The sequence below is a fragment of the Cololabis saira genome, chromosome 6 (genome assembly GCF_033807715.1).
Source record: "Cololabis saira isolate AMF1-May2022 chromosome 6, fColSai1.1, whole genome shotgun sequence".
Lineage (NCBI taxonomy): Eukaryota > Metazoa > Chordata > Actinopteri > Beloniformes > Belonidae > Cololabis > Cololabis saira.
This window is the reverse complement of record NC_084592.1, coordinates 267,126-287,560: the sequence shown is the minus strand read 5'-3', so window position 1 is coordinate 287,560 and position 20,435 is coordinate 267,126. Positions and strand designations below refer to the sequence as shown.

The 20,435-nt window shown below is 47.1% G+C and overlaps 1 protein-coding gene across 6 annotated transcripts in view; it reads left to right on the top strand.

The window, feature by feature from the left end:
- The first annotated feature begins 1,324 nt into the window (after window positions 1-1,324).
- LOC133445663 (ribosomal RNA processing protein 1 homolog A-like) overlaps window positions 1,325-20,435 on the top strand; it is a 30,175-nt gene continuing 11,064 nt past the window's right edge. For all 6 annotated transcript variants that reach the window (XM_061722993.1, XM_061722990.1, XM_061722989.1 and 3 more), the window contains exons 1-9: window positions 1,325-1,522; window positions 2,230-2,312; window positions 6,148-6,205; window positions 6,298-6,383; window positions 7,208-7,269; window positions 7,363-7,489; window positions 15,564-15,628; window positions 18,530-18,738; window positions 20,255-20,346. In XM_061722993.1, coding sequence (XP_061578977.1) covers window positions 1,399-1,522; window positions 2,230-2,312; window positions 6,148-6,205; window positions 6,298-6,383; window positions 7,208-7,269; window positions 7,363-7,489; window positions 15,564-15,628; window positions 18,530-18,738; window positions 20,255-20,346 — 906 coding nt within the window. In that variant the 5' untranslated portion in view covers window positions 1,325-1,398. The remainder of the gene's footprint in view (window positions 1,523-2,229; window positions 2,313-6,147; window positions 6,206-6,297; window positions 6,384-7,207; window positions 7,270-7,362; window positions 7,490-15,563; window positions 15,629-18,529; window positions 18,739-20,254; window positions 20,347-20,435) is intronic.

The following is a 20,435-nucleotide window of genomic DNA, read 5'->3' as shown; positions in this document are numbered from 1 at the left end:
TCCGACGAGGAGCTCCATTCTTTAGTAGGGATTTCATATGGATCCAGATCGTTGATAATCATTATTTTCTCCATATACCACTCCCTGGCTTCCTTGTTTAAGGTATCCCGGTAAATTCCAGTTCCTTTCCAGCAGTCTAACATCTTTTTTTTTGCGTTCCGTCTGTTCACTTGGTGAAACAGAAAAGCGTCCCGTCTTCTCTCAAAACAAATGCACGCGACGGGACAGGAGTTTTCCGGCAGTACGCGCTGGTGCTCATGGGAAACGTAGTGTTCTTTCTGGTAAAGCACTACCGCTTTTGTCCAAAAGATGCCGCCAAACTCAGAAAAGCTGAAAGTTACGTTGTGCTGCTTTAAGCTAAATAACGTAGTCGGTAGGCCTATTTTGAACATGAACTGAACCACTGCATTTGCAGAAATATTTTCTTCTAATATTCTTTTTAAATGTGCCAAATAAAAATAAATAAACAAAATTTATATGTTTTTAATTCTTTCTTGATATCAATTTAACAGAAAGCGTGGGAGCTCTCCTCAGCCGGGGAGATGCTGCTGTCCATCATTCGATCAGCAATGTCTGATCTTGTTTCATCTTCTGTTGCATTTTTTCTCCGGATTTTTGGTTGTGATCTTGTAAAATATGAGGATATGCTGCTCTGGATTCTTTTCATTTTTTCATTCATTTTACTAACTGTATCTTTTATTTTGGCGGACCGGAAGTAGGAATTTTGGAATGCAAGAAAATCCGGTTGGTTTTCAAAATAAAACTGCTTTCTGTGGGCGCGACTCGCTCCCGGTATCAAAATCACAGCACAAGCAGAATGAACACGGACTCTGTGTATTTTGGTTGTTATTAATTGTTAATAATTACGATGTAATGGTGAAAATACTTTGGGGGTGGGGGGGTAAATTTTGTCCCCGTCGAGGTAGGACCAGAGGGGGGGATTCCCCACCATCCCCACCATCCCCACCGGCAAATTGCACCCTATATATATGTGTGTGTGTGTTTGTGTGTGTGTGTTTATTTCACTGCATAAACACTTCTGGTTAGATGCTAACTGCATTTCAGTGTCCTGTACTTTTGACATGTGCAATGACAAAGTTGAATGTAATCTAATTTAATTTTAATTCTGAATTAAAGAGGAATTCAACTTTCCATGTAAACTGAATGAAGCGTCTACGTGTACATATCTATGGTTGAAACCCTTGGCGGTTTATGTTGGTGTATTGTCTGGTATTGCACCTTGTTGCTTTAACAAAGTTTTAAAAAAAAAAGAAAAGAATAAAGAGGGTGTGTGTGACGTCATCATCCCGCGCGCGGAAGGACACGTGGTTAAGCGTCGACGCGTCCACGTGAAGCAGCAGCAGCAGCAGTAGTAGTAGTACCAGCACCAGCACCAGCATGACTTCTGTTCTGGACCCGGAGGTCCAGCTGGCCCAGAAACTGGCCTCCAACGACAAACCCGTCCGGACCAAGGCCATGAAGAGGCTCCGCAAGTACGTCAGCGCGAGGTCCCAGGCTGCAGGTGAGTTCACCTGGACACACGACACTTGGGTTCCACTCAGGACACACCTGGAGCAGAAACAACGGTCCAGTTACCGGACGATCCAGAACGGTCCCGTTACAGGAGGACCCAAAACGTTTTAAAGATTGTTTTGAGAGTTACGGTGAAGTTGGTTTAGTATTGGAAGTTCGACCGTCGCTCACTCGGGTCGATGTTTTTGTAAATATTTGTAATCCAACAGGATCCAAACTGCGTGATCCAGAAACTATAAACCTCAACCGAACTGTAGTACTGAGTTTATTTCTGCGGTAAATGAATTCCTCTCGTCGACTGTCTGACGTCACAGAAGCGATGATATTGGTAAAAATAATGATAAAACCCAAAACATGATTTTGAAGTTCACTTGTATTCAAAAAGAAAAACAAGGCAAACAGATGTTAAACCCTGGATTTAGAAAAAACTTTAATTAAAACTAAACAGTTGTTAAACACCTTAAATCAACGAAGATGAGATCCAATCAGAACTGATCCAACATTTGGGACCAGTTGGGAGAGATCCAATCAGTCTGCTTAGAGGGCATGTAGGTGGGTTTTGGTTCACTCTCCAGGAAGATTAAACATTCTGGATCAGATTTCAGAGTAAAACCTCAACCTGAACTATGACTGCGGAGTTTCTGGCGGTCATTTGGATTCTGGATGGGTTCCTGATTGATGCTTCTGATGTTCCAGGTGGGTTCTCGAGTGACGAGCTGCTCCGGCTGTGGAAGGGTCTGTTCTACTGTCTGTGGATGCAGGACAAGCCTCTGCTGCAGGTAGGTCCACTCGAATGTCCACATTAGGCATGGGACGATATGAAAATTTCATATCACGATATTAGTGGACAAAAATATCACGATTACGATATTATCACGATATTAGCGCGTCGCTTTATAAAATTCTTAAAATGCAAGGAAAAACACTAACCGTGGATCCACTGGTTCCTTCAGAACATTTATTCTCAAATCATTCTCAACACAGTGACACTTGAGGTAGAGAAATAGTGTACTGTAAATGTTATGCATTACAAAGTGTAAACTATAGTACCGGTACTTATTTGAACTTTCTTTTTTTGTAAGAAAATACTTCCCTGAGAGTCGAAAGACATAAGTGACAAATAGAAATAAAGTGACAAAGTTGAGCCAAATGCACACTGATTGTATTAGGGCCAATCCCAATTCTCCTCCACTCGCCCTTCTTTTCTCCACTCGCACTTCTTTTCTTCCCTAAGCCCTAAAAAAGAAGGGGGAGATTTTAGGGCACTTGAAATCTAGGGCACTTGGCCCAGGTGCCTGTCCCAATTCTCCCCCTACCCCTCGTTTCCATCCCTACCCTGATCAGGAAGCTGAGAGCCAAAAGCTGTTTTAATTTCAGCTGTAGCGCTGTTAATATGGCACTTATATTCCATATAAAAAAATGTGCACAGAAATATTTACAAAAAATTTTCTCTAAAAGGTTTAGGAACCTGTCCATATGTTCTTCATATAGTTTTGTACTTGTGTGGTTTTACTCACTTGGAAATACTTTTAAATTGTCTAATAAAACTTGTTTCACAACAGTTTTCTCTTCTGGGGTTTCTCAAAGTAAGGTAATGTCTCAAATTATAAACTGTACAACAAGATCAATAGTAACATAAGGATAGTAAGAGAATCCGCAGTAAAAAAGGCTTTATTTGCTATATTCAAATAACATTTTTAAAAAGAAAAAAAGTAAACATTGCACGCAGAACAAAGAAAGGTGCTGTTCCATATAAAAAAATTTGCACAGAAATATGTACAAAAAAAAAATTGCAGTGTATGTGCTGCTACTGCTGATGAGGTGTCTGGTCCACCATTTTCTCTAAAAGGTTCAGGAACCTGTCCATGTGTTCTTCATTCTTTTGACATCTTCTGTCTTCTTTGGCGGCCTCAGCTTGAAGGAAGTCCTGCATAGAGTTTCTTTTTTTGGGGGGATCGGGGGGAAAGTGGACCTGATGCCTGAAGCTTCCAGCTTCCTCTTCCAGCTGGTGAGGCAGAGCTTGAGGCCGATGTGCTGGCGTCTTCCAAAGTGTTCTGAGATAAAAAAAAAGATGGATACACATGTTGATTACACACATGACTGGACTATCATACACACCCACAACATCATACCAGGTTCATTATCACTGTATAAATAAAAATTACCTCTGTGCTTTCCTCTGAATTTGTCAGAGAGGACACCGGTGAGGATGGAGGGTCGATTATGTTCTGAAAAGAAAATAACAGTTAGATCTTCAGGTACTGTAGTGTCGTATCACTCACAATCAGGAGGAACCACCGGTCGTAGCACAAGCTAGCTATAGCAAGAAGGACTGGGGAATAAGATTGTGCTTTTTTTACTGCTAAACTTACCATGAGTATTTGCGAGGGATCTTCATAAGACGCCAACAAACATGGAGGCTGGATTGAAGGTCTGGACCCCAAAACCTCATGCATCTCTTTGTAGAAAGGCTATGAGGCTGCTGTGGCCTCCCCACTGTCTGTCCAGGAGCGCACACACACACACACACACACACACACAATTTACAGAAGATTATTAATAAATACTTTACATGGATTTTTTTTTGTTAAGCATCATCTCTTCAGCAGATAATATTACCATAACCATTGCTTACCTTATATTTTTTTTAAGATTTTCCCATTTTTTGCCAATTTGTGCTGTGGTCACCTTCCCCTCCAGTTCCAGCTCTTTGATGAGTTTCCTGTAACAGAAAACAGTGATGAATAGTAGTTATACCATGGTTAAGGACCCCATCACAGATATTCTGCAAGCAGATAGCTAGATCACTCACTCCCACAGTGGTTCAGCAGCATATTTCTTCTTATTGAAATTCTCCTCGTTGTTAGTCCTAAAGCTTATTAGGTGCCGGACCTGATCCGGAGTCCCTGGAATGAAATGTGATTACTGCAATGCACAAACGTCCTCGTTAAAAAAAACAAAAACAAACAACAAAAAAAAAAAGTTTGAACTATGATAACAAGGCAGCAAGCGACGTTATTACTTCGTAACCCCCCCCAAATAACGTTGCTGCCTTATAGTAATGTGAAATATACAACAAATTTGTAGAAAATATGAGAGTTAACGAGTAGTTAACAGGACACGGCAATGTTATCTACCCGACTCGTCATCAACAGCCACATGTTGCATTATCTTACGTTAACTCAGAATCAGAATCAGCTTTATTGGCCAGGTTCTAACATTGTCCAACAAGTAATTTGACTCCGGTAATTTCACTCTTTGGTATTAAAAATAAACAATAAACAATGTGGTATTTCTGTGTAGCCTACTGTTAAAACATACAAAAGCACTGTGATTTTTTTAATTCCATGGGACATTATACTTACATTTGTGGGTTCAATATCCTCCTGCTCTTTGCAGTTCGCCATTTGACTCAAAAAAATGAAAAAATGCTTGCTTGCTCAAAATCGAGACGAGTCTGTAAAGCATGTTTTCCTCGGTCGGCGAGCTAGACGCAGCCTACGGCGTAGCTTACGTAACCTACGGCGTAGCTTACGTAGCTTACGTAACCATATTCCGGCGCGATCTTAGCGAACAACGGACAAAAAAGGGATGATGTACATTCACTGAGTGAATATTATGAAAGTAAAATATCGGTTTGCGCCGAGAAATGTAATCAAAATGCATTTTTATGCAGAAACTAACTCAAAATATTGATTTTACTCCCAAAAAAAACAGAAATGTCCTCCATGTTTTTTTTTTTGATTCAGTCCGCAAATGACGACGAAAAGCATTCTGGGAAATTTTCATACCCCCTCGCTCGCCAAGTCAGCATCTGAAATCCCTCGATTTGAAGGGGCTATTCTCAGCCCCTAGCCCTCGTTATGCCCCCTCCCCCTAGGTGAAAAGAGGAATTGGGACACCACTACCTTCACGGGAACGCGCAAAAGTTAGGGTTAGGGAAGAAAAGGAGGGCGAAGGGGAGTATTGGGACGCACCCTTACTCTCTGAAACTTTAACAGTGGCTGGCTGCCTGCTACTTAGTACGGCTCTCTGGAAAAAATAATAAAATAAAGGCACTGCTCTGTAGTATACAAAAGCTGCATGGCCAACACAAAGATTGAGTGAAAATAAAGTGCCACAGTAGTCAAATGCACACGGATTGTACTACTCTCTGAAAAAAATTAAATAAATAATAATAATAATAAATAATATTAATAAAATACATGAAAAAAATAACACTGGCTTCTACCTGGCTGGTAGCCTTGTGTGACCAAAAAATTAAAATTTGGCGATAATTACAGTACCCCACGATAACGTTATCGCGGCCGTTTTTTATCGCGATATACGATAATATCGTATATCGCCCCATGCCTAGTCCACATACACGTACCTGCATGGACAGCAGCTGTCCACTGTATCCGCTGTGCATTTACTTTGAATAAAGTTTGCATGTCATCTCAGCTTTTGTTGACTCGGGTTGGTCTGATGGTCGTTCACTTGGAACAAAACCCCAAAACGATCATCAGATGAAGTGGAGATCTTTGTTACCTGATGACACCAACTGGTTTCCAGTTTGGTAGATTATGAAATCGTGAAAACAGTCATGCTTACCTTCCTCTTCTGTTTCAAAAGGAGGACCTATCCAACCAGATCTCCACCCTGATCCACAGCTTCCACCACATCGACAGGCGTAAGTTACCAGCACACTTCTGCATGTAGAGCCTGCTAGAACCATCCCAAACCTGAGCCAGTCCTGTGTTTTAACGGAGGATCTCCCTGCAGAGTTGCTCTACCTAGAGACCTTCCTGCAGACCATCACAAGAGAGTGGACCGGTATTGACAGGCTGCGAATGGACAAGTTCTATCAGGTTGGTGTCAGGAACTCTAGGCCAGCGTTTCTGAAGAAGGCTCTTTTATGAGTGTTGCCATGTCAATAGGAAATGACTCCACCCAATTGGTTAAAGGAGCATGAGGCAGGATGGAGGCACGATTTACGAAAAGAATTCGTATATGTTTTAAGTTTTCAGAGTAATAATGTCAGATGAAGCGTTCCAAACCAAAAAGAATGAGCCCTCTAGTGTATCTCTCTGTTGCCTTGAATAGGCTGTGTGCTGCAAAATGTGATGCAATTCGGGGGCCGAATTTCCCGCGCTGTCCTGCGGATGTGACGTCACATGACGCTGCATGCGCGTTCTCCCGTGCCGGCTTCACTGTTGGCTGCAGTACCCCCAACGGCCGTCGTGGTAGAGGGTGGCGCTAATGAGTCTCATTTCTTAAAAGGAGCCTCATGCTCCTTTAATCCAGAAATGGTTAGTTAGATGGACAGGTCTGGGCCAGAGCAGGTCCGCCTTTGTTCAGGTATCTAAAGTTAGCTGCTTATATTATCTGCTAGCCTAGGTGCTAACTAATCCATCCTAGCTCAGATGTTCAGGCTGAGTTCCTGTCCTCAGGTAGAGCGGCCAGCAACAGCTGGACTGCAGTACTGACCTGGAGAAAGCTACGGGCTCTGCCCGACTCGTTCACATCTTGACATCTGATCCAGAAAAATGTTTCATCCTTCATTAGTTGGACTTTGAGCAGAAACACCACCTCCTGCTCTGCTTAGGTGTTTTAGGGTCTGATCATGTTTTAATCTTGTTTAAATCAATGAAACTATATATGATTTTAAACATTTCAACTGTCTGTTCCTCAGCTGGTCCGATTCATGTTCAGACAGACGTTTGAGGTTCTGAAGAGGAGAAGCTGGAATATCGGGTACCAATACTGGTCCCTGGCCAGTAATTCTTGATGGTTTCTGCTGGTTTTGAGATGGTAGCTTTTCATTAATCCTGGATTGTTTGTCTCCAGGTTGGTGACCCAGTTTGTGGATCTTCTGACCCGTGAAGTTCTTCAGAACTGTGAGGCTCCGTCTGGACTGCAGTTCCACATTTTGGATCTTTATCTTGACGAGCTGGCGGCAGTTGGCTCAGCAGAGGTAGGTACTGCCCCACATGGCCCGGTATGACTCGGTACGATCAGCAACAGCCCGGTATGGCTCGGTACGGCCCGATGGATGGATATGTTCTTTATGGCCTTTGCAGATTGCTATACATCTTAATTTTGCTTGGCAGCATTCTTCACATAACGGCATATAAGATATTACTTCTATAGTACTTGAATGTCTGTAAAGGCCGTTTTCCACTAGCACCTACTCGGCCTGGTTTCTTTTCCACTACAATTCAGCCCCTCGAGCAGAAGTAGGAGGTTGGAGTGAAGCTGCTGTGACGTATTTCAATCAATCTTTATTTCAGACTACAAGGTCCATATTGACAAACATGATACAACAGAAGTACAAAACATAAAATAAATTAGAATACAGATTTTAAAAAACATACAGGGACTCTCTCCAGTGTTTCCAAAAACTGGAAGAGTATCGAATGCTGCTCCTTTCAGGCATTGTCAGTGTCATTATTATTTCATTATTGGACTTGTTCACTCTCGTCATAAAACTGTACATTAAGTTCCTGAGAACAGCACCCAGGGTTGGGACTCCACTGGTAACAAACAAGTGGCTAGCACTAGTCCACCTCGGGAGCCTCAACAGGATTCTGAGGGCATCATTATATATAATTATCATTATATATTTGATTGTGTATCTAAACGAAGAAGACAACACTAAAGATGTAGAACCTGGAGGAGATGATAGATGTGCTGCTGGGTCTGTGGCTTGTGTTCAATGTCAAGTTAATAAATAAGAGAGAGAGAAGATTCAAGCGGCAACGCTTTTGAATGTTTTCTAGTTTGTCTCTGCGCTGCTGAAAAGTCAGCTGGAGCCATGAGCAGCTATGAAGAGACAGAGCTCCTGGTAGATCAGGTCGTTCCTTATCACCCGTCTAGATCCCTTTTTAATTCTCTCCTCGGCCACCAGGTTTATGAACATCTGCACCTCAGAGTTGGATCATGAAACAGACTTCTGCTGCCATTGCCTGTTGAATAAAATGAACAAGAAGCCGCGAGTCGCTCTTTCGCTGATGTCACATCCTAACTCAGAAGTCTGACTCCAACCCCCTATTTTATTACCACACACATAATGGATTTACGCGGTTGTCACCGTACTATTGTTCGTACTCTGCCCCGCCCGCCCCCGCTGCCCTCATGAACAAAACAAACATCCCGAAGCGGCCGCCTAAAGGCTGAGTGCCTACGCCGTCACCGTGAATCCGTCGTGAACCCTTCGGACTTCCCGTCACTCCATTTCGCTGCGGTGCAGTACCCCCCGTGACTGCTGGAAATAGATGGGGGAGGGAAATATATTTTTTTGTTTTAATATGGTTTCTGTTGAAGGACAAACATAACACAAACATTCTTAATGCTTTTCCAATGCTGTAAAAATGTGTAGAATAAATATTAAATTTCAACATTTTTGTTAACGAAGATTTGCGTCGGAGCCCGCGGCCCATGTTCCTACCAGCAGGGCGGTGCCAGGCAGGTGGCGGTTGTAAACTAGCCGGCGTTTCAACGTTTCTTGGACCGAATCATTCATTCATTGCCTGAATGTTTGCTCTGTAGCCAGAAGTTGTCCAATAATAAAAAGAGTAATGTGGAAAGACATTTCCAGGGAAGGCATGCTACATTTGTAGCCGAGTACCCAGTTGGGAGTGAGAGAAAGTGCAATTCCATTACTTCTGGAAAAATTAAAGCGCAAAAATAGATGTAAGAAGTTCATGTCCAATCTCCACTACTGCTGCAAATTTTGTTGTAACCAGGTAGATAATAAAGCATGGAAAACTGTTTGCAGACCTATTTGCAGACTTCAAGAACAAAACCGAGATTAATACAGGCTCTCTTTGCTAAGACAATGAAGGAAAGGGCCATTAAAATGGCAGCAACATCACCGATCAGCAAATCAAGGACATACATTCAGTGCCAGCAGACTCAATTATTGTGATCGATATTGAGCAGACTGCACTTTTATGCAGGTGTGTGAACTCTTATGTATTTGTAGCCAACTTAGTCATTTTGATAGTAGGCTAATATAATTAATATAGATACATACAGCATGTGTTCATTATAAGGCTTTTACCAGACTTTAAATGTTTTGCGGCTCCAGACATATTTGTTTTTTGGTCCAATATAGCTCTTTCAACATTTTGAATTGTCGACCCCTGGTCTAAACCAGGGGTTCCCAACCTTTTTTGTGCCAAGGACCAGCAGAAGTATAAACAAAAAGCTCAAGGACTGGTTGACAATTTGTCAATTTTAATAAACATTTTAGAAAAAAACTACGCATTTTAAATAGGGCTGCAACTAACGACTATTTTAATAGTCAACTATTATCACTGATTATTGAAACGATTAGTCGACTAATCGGATAATTAGTAATTTTTTCTTAAATTTAGCATGAGGTTGCTTTAATTATGTGGCAAATGATAATAAACACGATGGGTACTTCAATGAAAAATAGATATTTTATTCAACTTTGCTGCTGTTCATACAAAAAGTAAATAAAAAAACCCAAGGACAGGCAAAGTGATCAGTCAGTATAGACATAAATCCATAAATAAATAAACCTCTGTCCATTATTTTTCATTTTTTTAAGGACAGGCAATTGTGTTATATAAAAAATAAATGATAAAATAAAACGTCTCATTTTTTCTTCATCAAGTGGGTAAATGGGTTCTGGATGGCAGGACGTTCTCTGGGTTGAACTGTATCATTTGTTGAAACCGTCACCATCAACCATGGAGAGCCTCGTATCACAGATCAGCTGCAGTATTGATCAGTGAGGGCAGTCGTCTGTTGCAGGAACACGTCTGCTTCTTTTGCAGAAAGGGGTCCATGGTGGCTCTGCATGCATTTAATTTAAAATACTTGTGTCAGGCACAGTCAGGCATAACGTTAAAGCTCTCTTTTCAAGCCAAAATACGCTTAATATCTTACCAAGGCGAGTCCGTTTCGTTCAACTGTCCGACTATGGAGTAAGATAACTTCCAAAAAGATGTGTCCATGTTATAACTATTCGTATTCGTAATGATAAACATTTGTGTGTAAATAAAAAAGTTGTACCCCAAATTCTGCTGTCACACACATGAGTCTGATACATTATTAATTAATTTTCTCAGATGGCAAAAATAAGAACTTTATTGATCCCACATAGGAGTAATTCATGTTATATCAGCTATAAAGAACAAGGTAGTGCTGAAAAAAAACAATAGTCTATCCCCCCTCACAAAAATAAGAATAGAGAAACATATTTTCTCATCAACAAAACAAATTTAAATGTTTTCAAATAACAAAATAACACATTTGAACCATTTTTCAGACAAGAACTGAAAAAATCTGAAGAATTGTTCAAATATGTTATTTTGTTACTTGAACATTTTAAAATATGTTCATGTAAAATATGCTTTGTTGGTGAGAAAATATATTTTGTGAGGGGGGATAGGCTATATATTGTTTTTCGGCAATACCTTGTTCTCTAATATGACATGAATTACTCCTATGTGGGATCAATAAAGTTCTTATTTTTACCATCTGAGAAAATTAAATATATTATATTTGGTGCCTAACTGTTTCCCAAGTATATTAGTGCGTGTGTGAATGAATCAATGAGACGTAAAAGGTAAATTTCTTACCTATTTTCTTACTCGCATAAAATCAATCCTAACCCTAATAATTTATCAAACTCAAACTGTGTGACAGCAGAATTTGGGGTACAACTTTTTTATTTACATACAAATGTTTATCATTACGAATACGAATAGTTATAACATGGACACATCTTTTTGGAAGTTCTCTTACTCCATATCCGACGTGCTTTCTCTTCAAATGCTCGTGCATTACCGACCTGCTCGTACATTACCGACCTGCTCCCGTGATAAGCAAGGTCTGCTTTGCAAACCTTGCAAGTCATCTTTTTATCTTTTTATTCGCCGTATCCAGGCTAAAATGCTCCCGAACTTTTGAAGTTTTGCTACCCGCAGCTGCGCTGGGACGCAGCTCTCGGCAGAGATTGTATGATATGAGGTGAAGTGAAGTAAGATGCCTCACTCCATTGGGAAAAAAAAAACAAAAAAAAAACGTCTGGTGACAATTGTCGACAATTTTGATTATCGCTTTTTGTCGACAACGTCAGCGAATCGTTGCAACCCTAATTATGACCGGAACACAAGCCATTTCACGGCCAAGTAGTAACAGCTCTGCGGCCCGGTACCGGTCCGGGGACCGGGGGTTGGGAATCACGGGTCTAAACCATTGAACAACTTGTGACCGGTATGAGGACATGACTCCAACACCGTCAGCACAGCAGGACATGTTATCGTGGCCGTTTTAATCAAAATGAAACTGATAAATACTGACATTAATAAATGTTCCATGAAATAAATAAATAGAAAATAAATAAAATATTCTTAAAATGACTATTTCATTATGGTATATTTTTTATTAGTGAGACATTTATTTTGTAATTACACTTTTATTTCATGGATCTTTAATTTTCTTGTATTCAAATGAAGGGGTCTGGTTTTATATGTGGGTGTGGCCAGTCTTGAACTTCAGCAGATCCTCATGAGGCCGGAAGAAAACAGAAAACTGATTTTAAAAACATTAAAGGGGAAGAACAAAACTTCTGAGTGGACTTGGATTTTCACCAGATGTTTCAGATCAGAATACTTTATCTGAATAAATATCTGAGCTGACACCAGCCTCGCCCGCCCGCCCGACACCAGCCTCGCCCGCCCGCCCGACACCAGCCTCGCCCGCCCGCCCGACCGACACCAGCCTCGCCCGCCCGCCCGCCCGACACCAGCCTCGCCCGCCCGCCCGCCCGCCCGCCCGACACCAGCCTCGCCCGCCCGCCCGACACCAGCCTCGCCCGCCCGCCCGACACCAGCCTCGACCGCCCGCCCGCCCGACACCAGCCTCGACCGCCCGCCCGACACCAGCCTCGGGTGCCCGCCCGACACCAGCCTCGCCCGCCCGACACCAGCCTCGCCCGCCCGCCCGCCCGACACCAGCCTCGACCGCCCGCCTGCCCGACACCAGCCTCGCCCGCCCGCCCGCCCGACACCAGCCTCGACCGCCCGCCCGACCGACACCAGCCTCGACCGCCCGCCCGACCGACACCAGCCTCGACCGCCCGCCCGACCGACACCAGCCTCGACCGCCCGCCCGACCGACACCAGCCTCGACCGCCCGCCCGACCGACACCAGCCTCGACCGCCCGCCCGACCGACACCAGCCTCGACCGCCCGCCCGACCGACACCAGCCTCGACCGCCCGCCCGACCGACACCAGCCTCGACCGCCCGCCCGACCGACACCAGCCTCGACCGCCCGCCCGACCGACACCAGCCTCGACCGCCCGCCCGACCGACACCAGCCTCGACCGCCCGCGCGACCGACACCAGCCTCGACCGCCCGCGCGACCGACACCAGCCTCGACCGCCCGACACCAGCCTCGACCGCCCGACACCAGCCTCGACCGCCCGACACCAGCCTCGACCGCCCGACACCAGCCTCGACCGCCCGACACCAGCCTCGACCGCCCGACACCAGCCTCGACCGCCCGACACCAGCCTCGACCGCCCGACACCAGCCTCGACCGCCCGACACCAGCCTCGACCGCCCGACACCAGCCTCGACCGCCCGACACCAGCCTCGACCGCCCGACACCAGCCTCGACCGCCCGACACCAGCCTCGACCGCCCGACACCAGCCTCGACCGCCCGACACCAGCCTCGACCGCCCGACACCAGCCTCGACCGCCCGACACCAGCCTCGACCGCCCGACACCAGCCTCGACCGCCCGACACCAGCCTCGACCGCCCGACACCAGCCTCGACCGCCCGACACCAGCCTCGACCGCCCGACACCAGCCTCGACCGCCCGACACCAGCCTCGACCGCCCGACACCAGCCTCGACCGCCCGACACCAGCCTCGACCGCCCGACACCAGCCTCGACCGCCCGACACCAGCCTCGACCGCCCGACACCAGCCTCGACCGCCCGACACCAGCCTCGACCGCCCGACACCAGCCTCGACCGCCCGACACCAGCCTCGACCGCCCGACACCAGCCTCGACCGCCCGACACCAGCCTCGACCGCCCGACCCCAGCCTCGACCGCCCGACCCCAGCCTCGACCGCCCGACCCCAGCCTCGACCGCCCGACCCCAGCCTCGACCGCCCGACCCCAGCCTCGACCGCCCGACACCAGCCTCGACCGCCCGACACCAGCCTCGACCGCCCGCCCGCCCGACACCAGCCTCGCCCGCCCGCCCGACACCAGCCTCGCCCGCCCGCCCGACACCAGCCTCGCCCACCCGCCGACACCAGCCATTTTTTATTAGTGAGACATTTATTTTGTAATTACACTTTTATTTCATGGATCTTTAATTTTCTTGTATTCAAATGAAGGGGTCTGGTTTTATATGTGGGTGTGGCCAGTCTTGAACTTCAGCAGATCCTCATGAGGCCGGAAGAAAACAGAAAACTGATTTTAAAAACATTAAAGGGGAAGAACAAAACTTCTGAGTGGACTTGGATTTTCACCAGATGTTTCAGATCAGAATACTTTATCTGAATAAATATCTGAGCTGACACCAGCCTCGCCCGCCCGCCCGACACCAGCCTTGACCGCCCGCCCGACCGACACCAGCCTCGACCGCCCGCCCGACCGACCGACACCAGCCTCGACCGCCCGCCCGCCCGACCGACACCAGCCTCGACCGCCCGCCCGCCCGACCGACACCAGCCTCGACCGCCCGCCCGCCCGACACCAGCCTCGACCGCCCGCCCGCCCGCCCGACACCAGCCTCGACCGCCCGCCCGCCCGCCCGACACCAGCCTCAACCGCCCGCCCGCCCGACACCAGCCTCGACCGCCCGACACCAGCCTCGACCGCCCGACACCAGCCTCGACCGCCCGACACCAGCCTCGACCGCCCGACACCAGCCTCGACCGCCCGACACCAGCCTCGACCGCCCGACACCAGCCTCGACCGCCCGACACCAGCCTCGACCGCCCGACACCAGCCTCGACCGCCCGCCCGCCCGACACCAGCCTCGACCGCCCGCCCGCCCGACACCAGCCTCGACCGCCCGCCCGCCCGACACCAGCCTCGACCGCCCGCCCGCCCGACACCAGCCTCGACCGCTCGCCCGCCCGACACCAGCCTCGACCGCCCGGCACCAGCCTCGACCGCCCGGCACCAGCCTCGCCCGCCCGCCCGGCACCAGCCTCGCCCGCCCGCCCGGCACCAGCCTCGCCCGCCCGCCCGGCACCAGCCTCGCCCGCCCGCCCGACACCAGCCTCGCCCGCCCGCCCGACACCAGCCTCCAGCCAGATGTTTCAGATCAGAATACTTTATCTTTATCTGAATAAATATCTGAGCCGACACCAGCCTCGCCCGCCCGCCCGACACCAGCCTCGCCCACCGACACCAACAGCAGGCTCACCCGCCCACCCGACACCAGCCTCACTCACCAGCCTCGCCTGCTGACACCAACACCAGGCTCACCCGCCAACACCAGCCTCACGAGCCCCAGAATCCCTTTCCAACATCACTGTCACCAACTCCTGAGGGTTAGGTAGGTGTTGAAAACCAAGCCAGATGGTGGGACTCTTGGAGGTGATGTGGGTTTAAACCTGGTTACTGTTCCTGTGTGGATGTTCTTGTGGAACCTGGGTAGCACAGACTTCAGGTTAGTCGGGTGTACGTTCACCTTCACAATGATGCAGCTGTCTGTCTGGTGGTCTCTCTCATGGCTGACCCGTGGATGAGTGTCGGCTCAACAATGTTCTCCTATGAGAGTGGCATTACTGCAGAGCTCAGTCGTCTCAAATTGTAACCTGATTGTCAAGTAGTCAGTAATCCAGGTGATGGGGGAGGTTTCCACCTGTGTCTTGTGGGTATTCTTACATAGTAGTGATGGTGTTAAATACACTAGAGAAATCAAAGAACATTTGAGACAGATTTTTTTGTATCTGAAAGTTATAGATCGATGTTTTTGGTTTAAAACCAGGTCAAAGGTGTTCATTGGTCCTGGTGTCTGCCTTTTCTTTCCAACAGCTGACTGCAGATCAGAACTTTGTCTTCATCGAACCGTTCTGCAAAACAGCTGCTAAAACCAAGAAGTAAGTCCTGCTCTTCTCCCACTTCACAATCTTCCTCACGATCATCCCGCTCCTCCTCTTCCTCCTCCTCACGACCCTTTCACTCCTTATCCCTTACGATCTTTCTCCTCTCCCATTTATGGGTTTAACCTCATATTTAAGCAGGTGAGTCGGGTGAGATTCTCAGGTTAGGGCTTCTTGCCCGACCGGGCCAAGATGCAGCTTATGGGACATAAGCAAATAAGAGAAAAGCATCTTACAACACGTTAAAGAGACTCTTGTGTGTAATAATTACAGAGACGTGTTTAGAAGTAAAAGCAAGTGCAATATTGGCACACTAAAAAAAGTGGAATAAATGAGCTTATCTTGAGGGTCTTGTGCAGATGATTCGAGTCATTTGCAGAAGAAAAGCGACCAAAGGAGGTCCGGCTTAGAAAATCAGTTTGATAAAGCTACTAGAACATAAACTTTGACTGGGTTTATGATGGAGTCTTCCAGCAGACCTTATACAAAGAGTACAGCACACAAAAAAACGTGCGTACGTAATTTTCTACGCTCGCGGTGGGATGTTCAAAAATTGATGTGAAAAGTTGCCGTCCTTCACGCACACATCAAGGCTGGCGTACGCACATTTTCTGGTTTCTAGTTTGGTCCGTTGGCGACACTCACTGGTGATGCAGTGAACTCCAGAATGAGAAAACATGACATCAACAATAAGTTCACTCGCACGCGAAGGACACGATGGACATCACCAGATAAGTCAGACACGAGTGGAACTGCAACAATCTCCCAATCAACCACATGAACATATAAAGGCAGGAGCTCAACGATGGAACCTGTCAATCACAATGGCAGCCTTGGTTTTTTAACTGGGGGGGGGGGGTAAAAAAGTATTTTCACCAATATTTACAATGATAAAGGTATATTCTTTTTTAGCCTAAAGATGGCAGACTTGAAAATATTGCAACGTGCTGACGGAACATAAACACACAGAGGACCACACCGTCACTGAATGTAAACATGCTACTAACGTTACAGAAAAAAGCCAAGTGTGCTGTTCATTTAGACACACGGGGAACAGCAACATGTCTTAAATGTATTGTATAATATATTTTCGTCTACGTTTCAGTCACTCAAACATGGGTCGGGTCTCTCACTGTTGTTTGTGCCTACGGGCCGAACAGCAGTGCGGAGTACCCGGCCTTCTTGGAGTCCCTGGGAGGGGTACTGGATAGTGCTCCAACTTGGGACTCCATTGTTCTACTGGGGGACTTCAACGCTCACGTGGGCAATGACAGTGATACCTGGAGAGGCGTGATTGGGAGGAACTGCCTCCCTGATCTGAACCCGAGCGGTGTTTTGTTGTTGGACTTCTGTGCTAGTCACAGTTTGTCCATAACGAACACCATGTTCAAACATAAGGGTGTCCATCAGTGCACGTGGCACCAGGACACCCTAGGCCGGAGGTCAATGATCGACTTTGTTGTCGTTTCATCTGACCTTCGGCCGCATGTCTTGGACACTCTGGTGAAGAGAGGGGCTGAGCTGTCAACTGATCACCACCTGGTGGTGAGTTGGATGCACTGGCGGAGGAGAAGGTTGGACAGACCGGGCAGACCCAAACGGATTGTGAGGGTCTGTTGGGAACGTCTGGCTGAGCCCTCTGTCAGGGACCATCTTCAACTCCCACCTCCGAGGGAGCTTCTCTCGGATCCCGGGGGAGGCGGGGGACATTGAGTCCGAGTGAACCATGTTCTCTGCCTCCATTGTCGACGCGGCGGCTCGAAGTTGTGGTCGCATGGTCTCCGGTGCCTGTCGTGGCGGCAATCCTAGAATCCGGTGGTGGACACCGGAAGTACAGGATGCCGTCAGACTGAAGGAGTTCTATCGTGCTATGTTAGCCTGTGGGACTCCTGACACAGTAGATAGGTACCGGCAGTCCTGGAGGCAAAAACTGGGAGGAGTTTGGTGAGGCCAAGGAGGAAGACTTTCGGTCGGCCTCGAGGAAATTCTGGAGGACCGTTCGGCGCCTCAGAAGGGGGAAAGCTGTACTCTGCTGGCACCATTTACGGTGTGGGTGGGGAGCTGTTGACCTCGACTGGGGAAATCGTCGGACGGTGGAAGGAATACTTTGAGGATCTCCTCAACCCGACTGACATGCCTTCCACTGAGGAAGCAGAGAGTGGGGACTCTGGGACGTGCTCATCCATCACCCAAGCCGAGGTCACTGAGCTGGTTCGTAAGCTCCTCAGTGGTGGATGAGAATCGCCCTGTGTACCTCAAGTCTCTGGATGTCGTAGGGCTGTCTTGGTTGACACGCCTCTGCGAGATTGCATGGAAGAAGGTGAAAGTACCGCTGGAGTGGCAAACCGGGGTGGTGATCCCTCTGTTTAAAAAGGGGGACCGGAGAGTGTGCTCCAACTATAGGGGGATCACACTTCTCAGCCTCCCCGGGAAAGTCTACGCCAAGGTACTGGAGAGGAGAATACGGCAGATAGTTGAACCTCGGATTCAGGAGGAATAATGTGGTTTTCGTCCCGGTCGTGGAACACTGGACCAGCTCTATACCCTCCGCAGGGTGCTCGAGGGTTCATGGGAATTTGCCCAACCAGTCTACATGTGCTTTGTGGATCTGGAGAAGGCATTTGACCGTGTCCCTCGTGCCATTCTGTGGGGGGCGCTCAGCGAGTATGGAGTCCGGGGCCCTTTATTAAGGGCTGTCCGGTCTCTGTATGATCGGAGCAGGAGTCTGGTTCTCATTGCCGGCAGTAAGTCAGACTTGTTCCCGGTGCATGTTGGACTCCGGCAGGGCTGCCCAATGCAACTTTGATAGTGCAGGACCGGGGTGAACTGTCCAGGGACGTTATTGTACTGCCGGCCTCAGAGGTGAGATTACCAACAGGGTTTTGTTTATCTCTGCAGTCGGACTCTCTTTGGGGCCATCTGTAAAAGCATCTTCAGTGCCATCATAGAGCAGGCACCCTTTGCCATTGAAGACCTGATGAACGAGGTGAAGACGACCGAGGAGGATTCAGGACAAGAATCGGAGGAGGAGGAGGAGGAGGAGGAGGAGGAAGAAGAGGAGGAGGAAGGCCGAGGAAAAGAGAAGTCAAATAGCAAAGCAGTCAAAGGTACGTCTGAATACACACGAGTAGCAACATAAAAACCTTGACTGGATCTTTGTGTGTCACTAGAAAATATGATGAAGAAAGAGGGTAACTGAATCGCTCAAAACGAATGCATCATGACTGAGCATGTGCAACAAAACTGCTGGATTTATGAACTGTTTAAAATGTATTAATGCGCTGGTCTGTTGATACCTGAAACCAAACAGTAACCAAACTGCCAAGGAAGACTTGGGTGTCTACAGCTACAGGACAAGACTAGAGCAGCTGGTTTTAAACAGAGCTTCATCCTAGATATGCTGCTGTGGAGCTATGCTGCTGTGGAGCTATGCTGCTGTGGAGCTATGCTGCTGTGGAGCTATGCTGCTGTGGAGCTATGCTGCTGTGGAGCTATGCTGCTGTGGAGCTATGCTGCTGTGGAGCTATGCTGCTGTGGAGCTATGCTGCTGTGGAGCTATGCTGCTGTGGAGCTATGCTGCTGTGGAGCTATGCTGCTGTGGAGCTAGGCTAGGCTGCTGTGGAGCTACGCTGCAGCCAGTTCTGCTGGTGTTGTGTGGCAGGAATGAGAATGAACCTCCAGTTATGAAACCATGGTTCTCAATTCAATGCAGGCAGGCGGAAGCAGCAACAGCAGACATCCACGTAGGCAGGTGGAAGCAGCAACGGGATGACCGGGGATGGGGGGGGGGGGGACACAGGCCAGAACGCAGCTCCCGAGTCTCCAGCCTGCAAACATGCACAAAAGAGAAAAAAGGGGGGCCGGCACAAGAAACTACAGGAACGATGGACAAAAATGATAGCTATGAGATATTTATAATAAATAAAAATGGTAATGGAGAAGAGAGGCAGGGAAAAGGAGAGGTTCTCAATCAGGTCAGGAGTGACTAACTAAATCGGAACATTTTTAAACACGTTAATACGTTCAAGCTAGTGGTAAAAGATGTGACCAACCCCATGTGATCAATCACTCTCTCAGTTGCGCTGATATTCAGGAGCCTGGTTTATGCTTTTGTCGCAACTATGTACAAAGCTTACGTATAAAATATAATGTTTGTGTTTATACTTTTCTGTAATTTCTGTGGGTTCCTTTCTGCAGCGCAGTAGCCACTAGTGGTGAACTTCTTTGGTTAGTTCTTGAATATTTCCTTGTCAAGACAACGTGTAGGTGAGAGGTGCATGTCAGGGTACACGGTAACTTCAGTGTAGATGTGCTGTTGGATTCATGTTGAAGCAGAAACTAGGTTTTACTGTATAGCCGGGAACTCAACTCAATCTTTATTTATAGAGCACAGTTTAAAACAACGGAGGTTGACCAGTGTGCTGTACAGTTTAAAAAAAACAACTGAATAAAAGGCATATATTATGAAGATAAAATAAATACAATAAGATGGGTACAAAATACAAGAATAAAATGAAATAAAAAATAGGGGTAATATAATAAAAAATGTAATTGATTTGGAAATAAAATTTTGCCAGAATCCACTAATCAAGGTTTAATCAAGGTCTTGTTTCTTTCTTGCAGGTATTAAATCAAACAAAGCTGAAAAGGAGACTGATGATGATGAGTCTGAGGGATCTGATGCAGAACTTCATGACATTGGACCAGTTCTCCAGGTGAAGACTTGTTCCTCTCCACTTCCATCTGTATCATTGATATTCAGGTCTGTGTCTAAAAGTAGGAAGCACCTGCTCATTAAATCAGA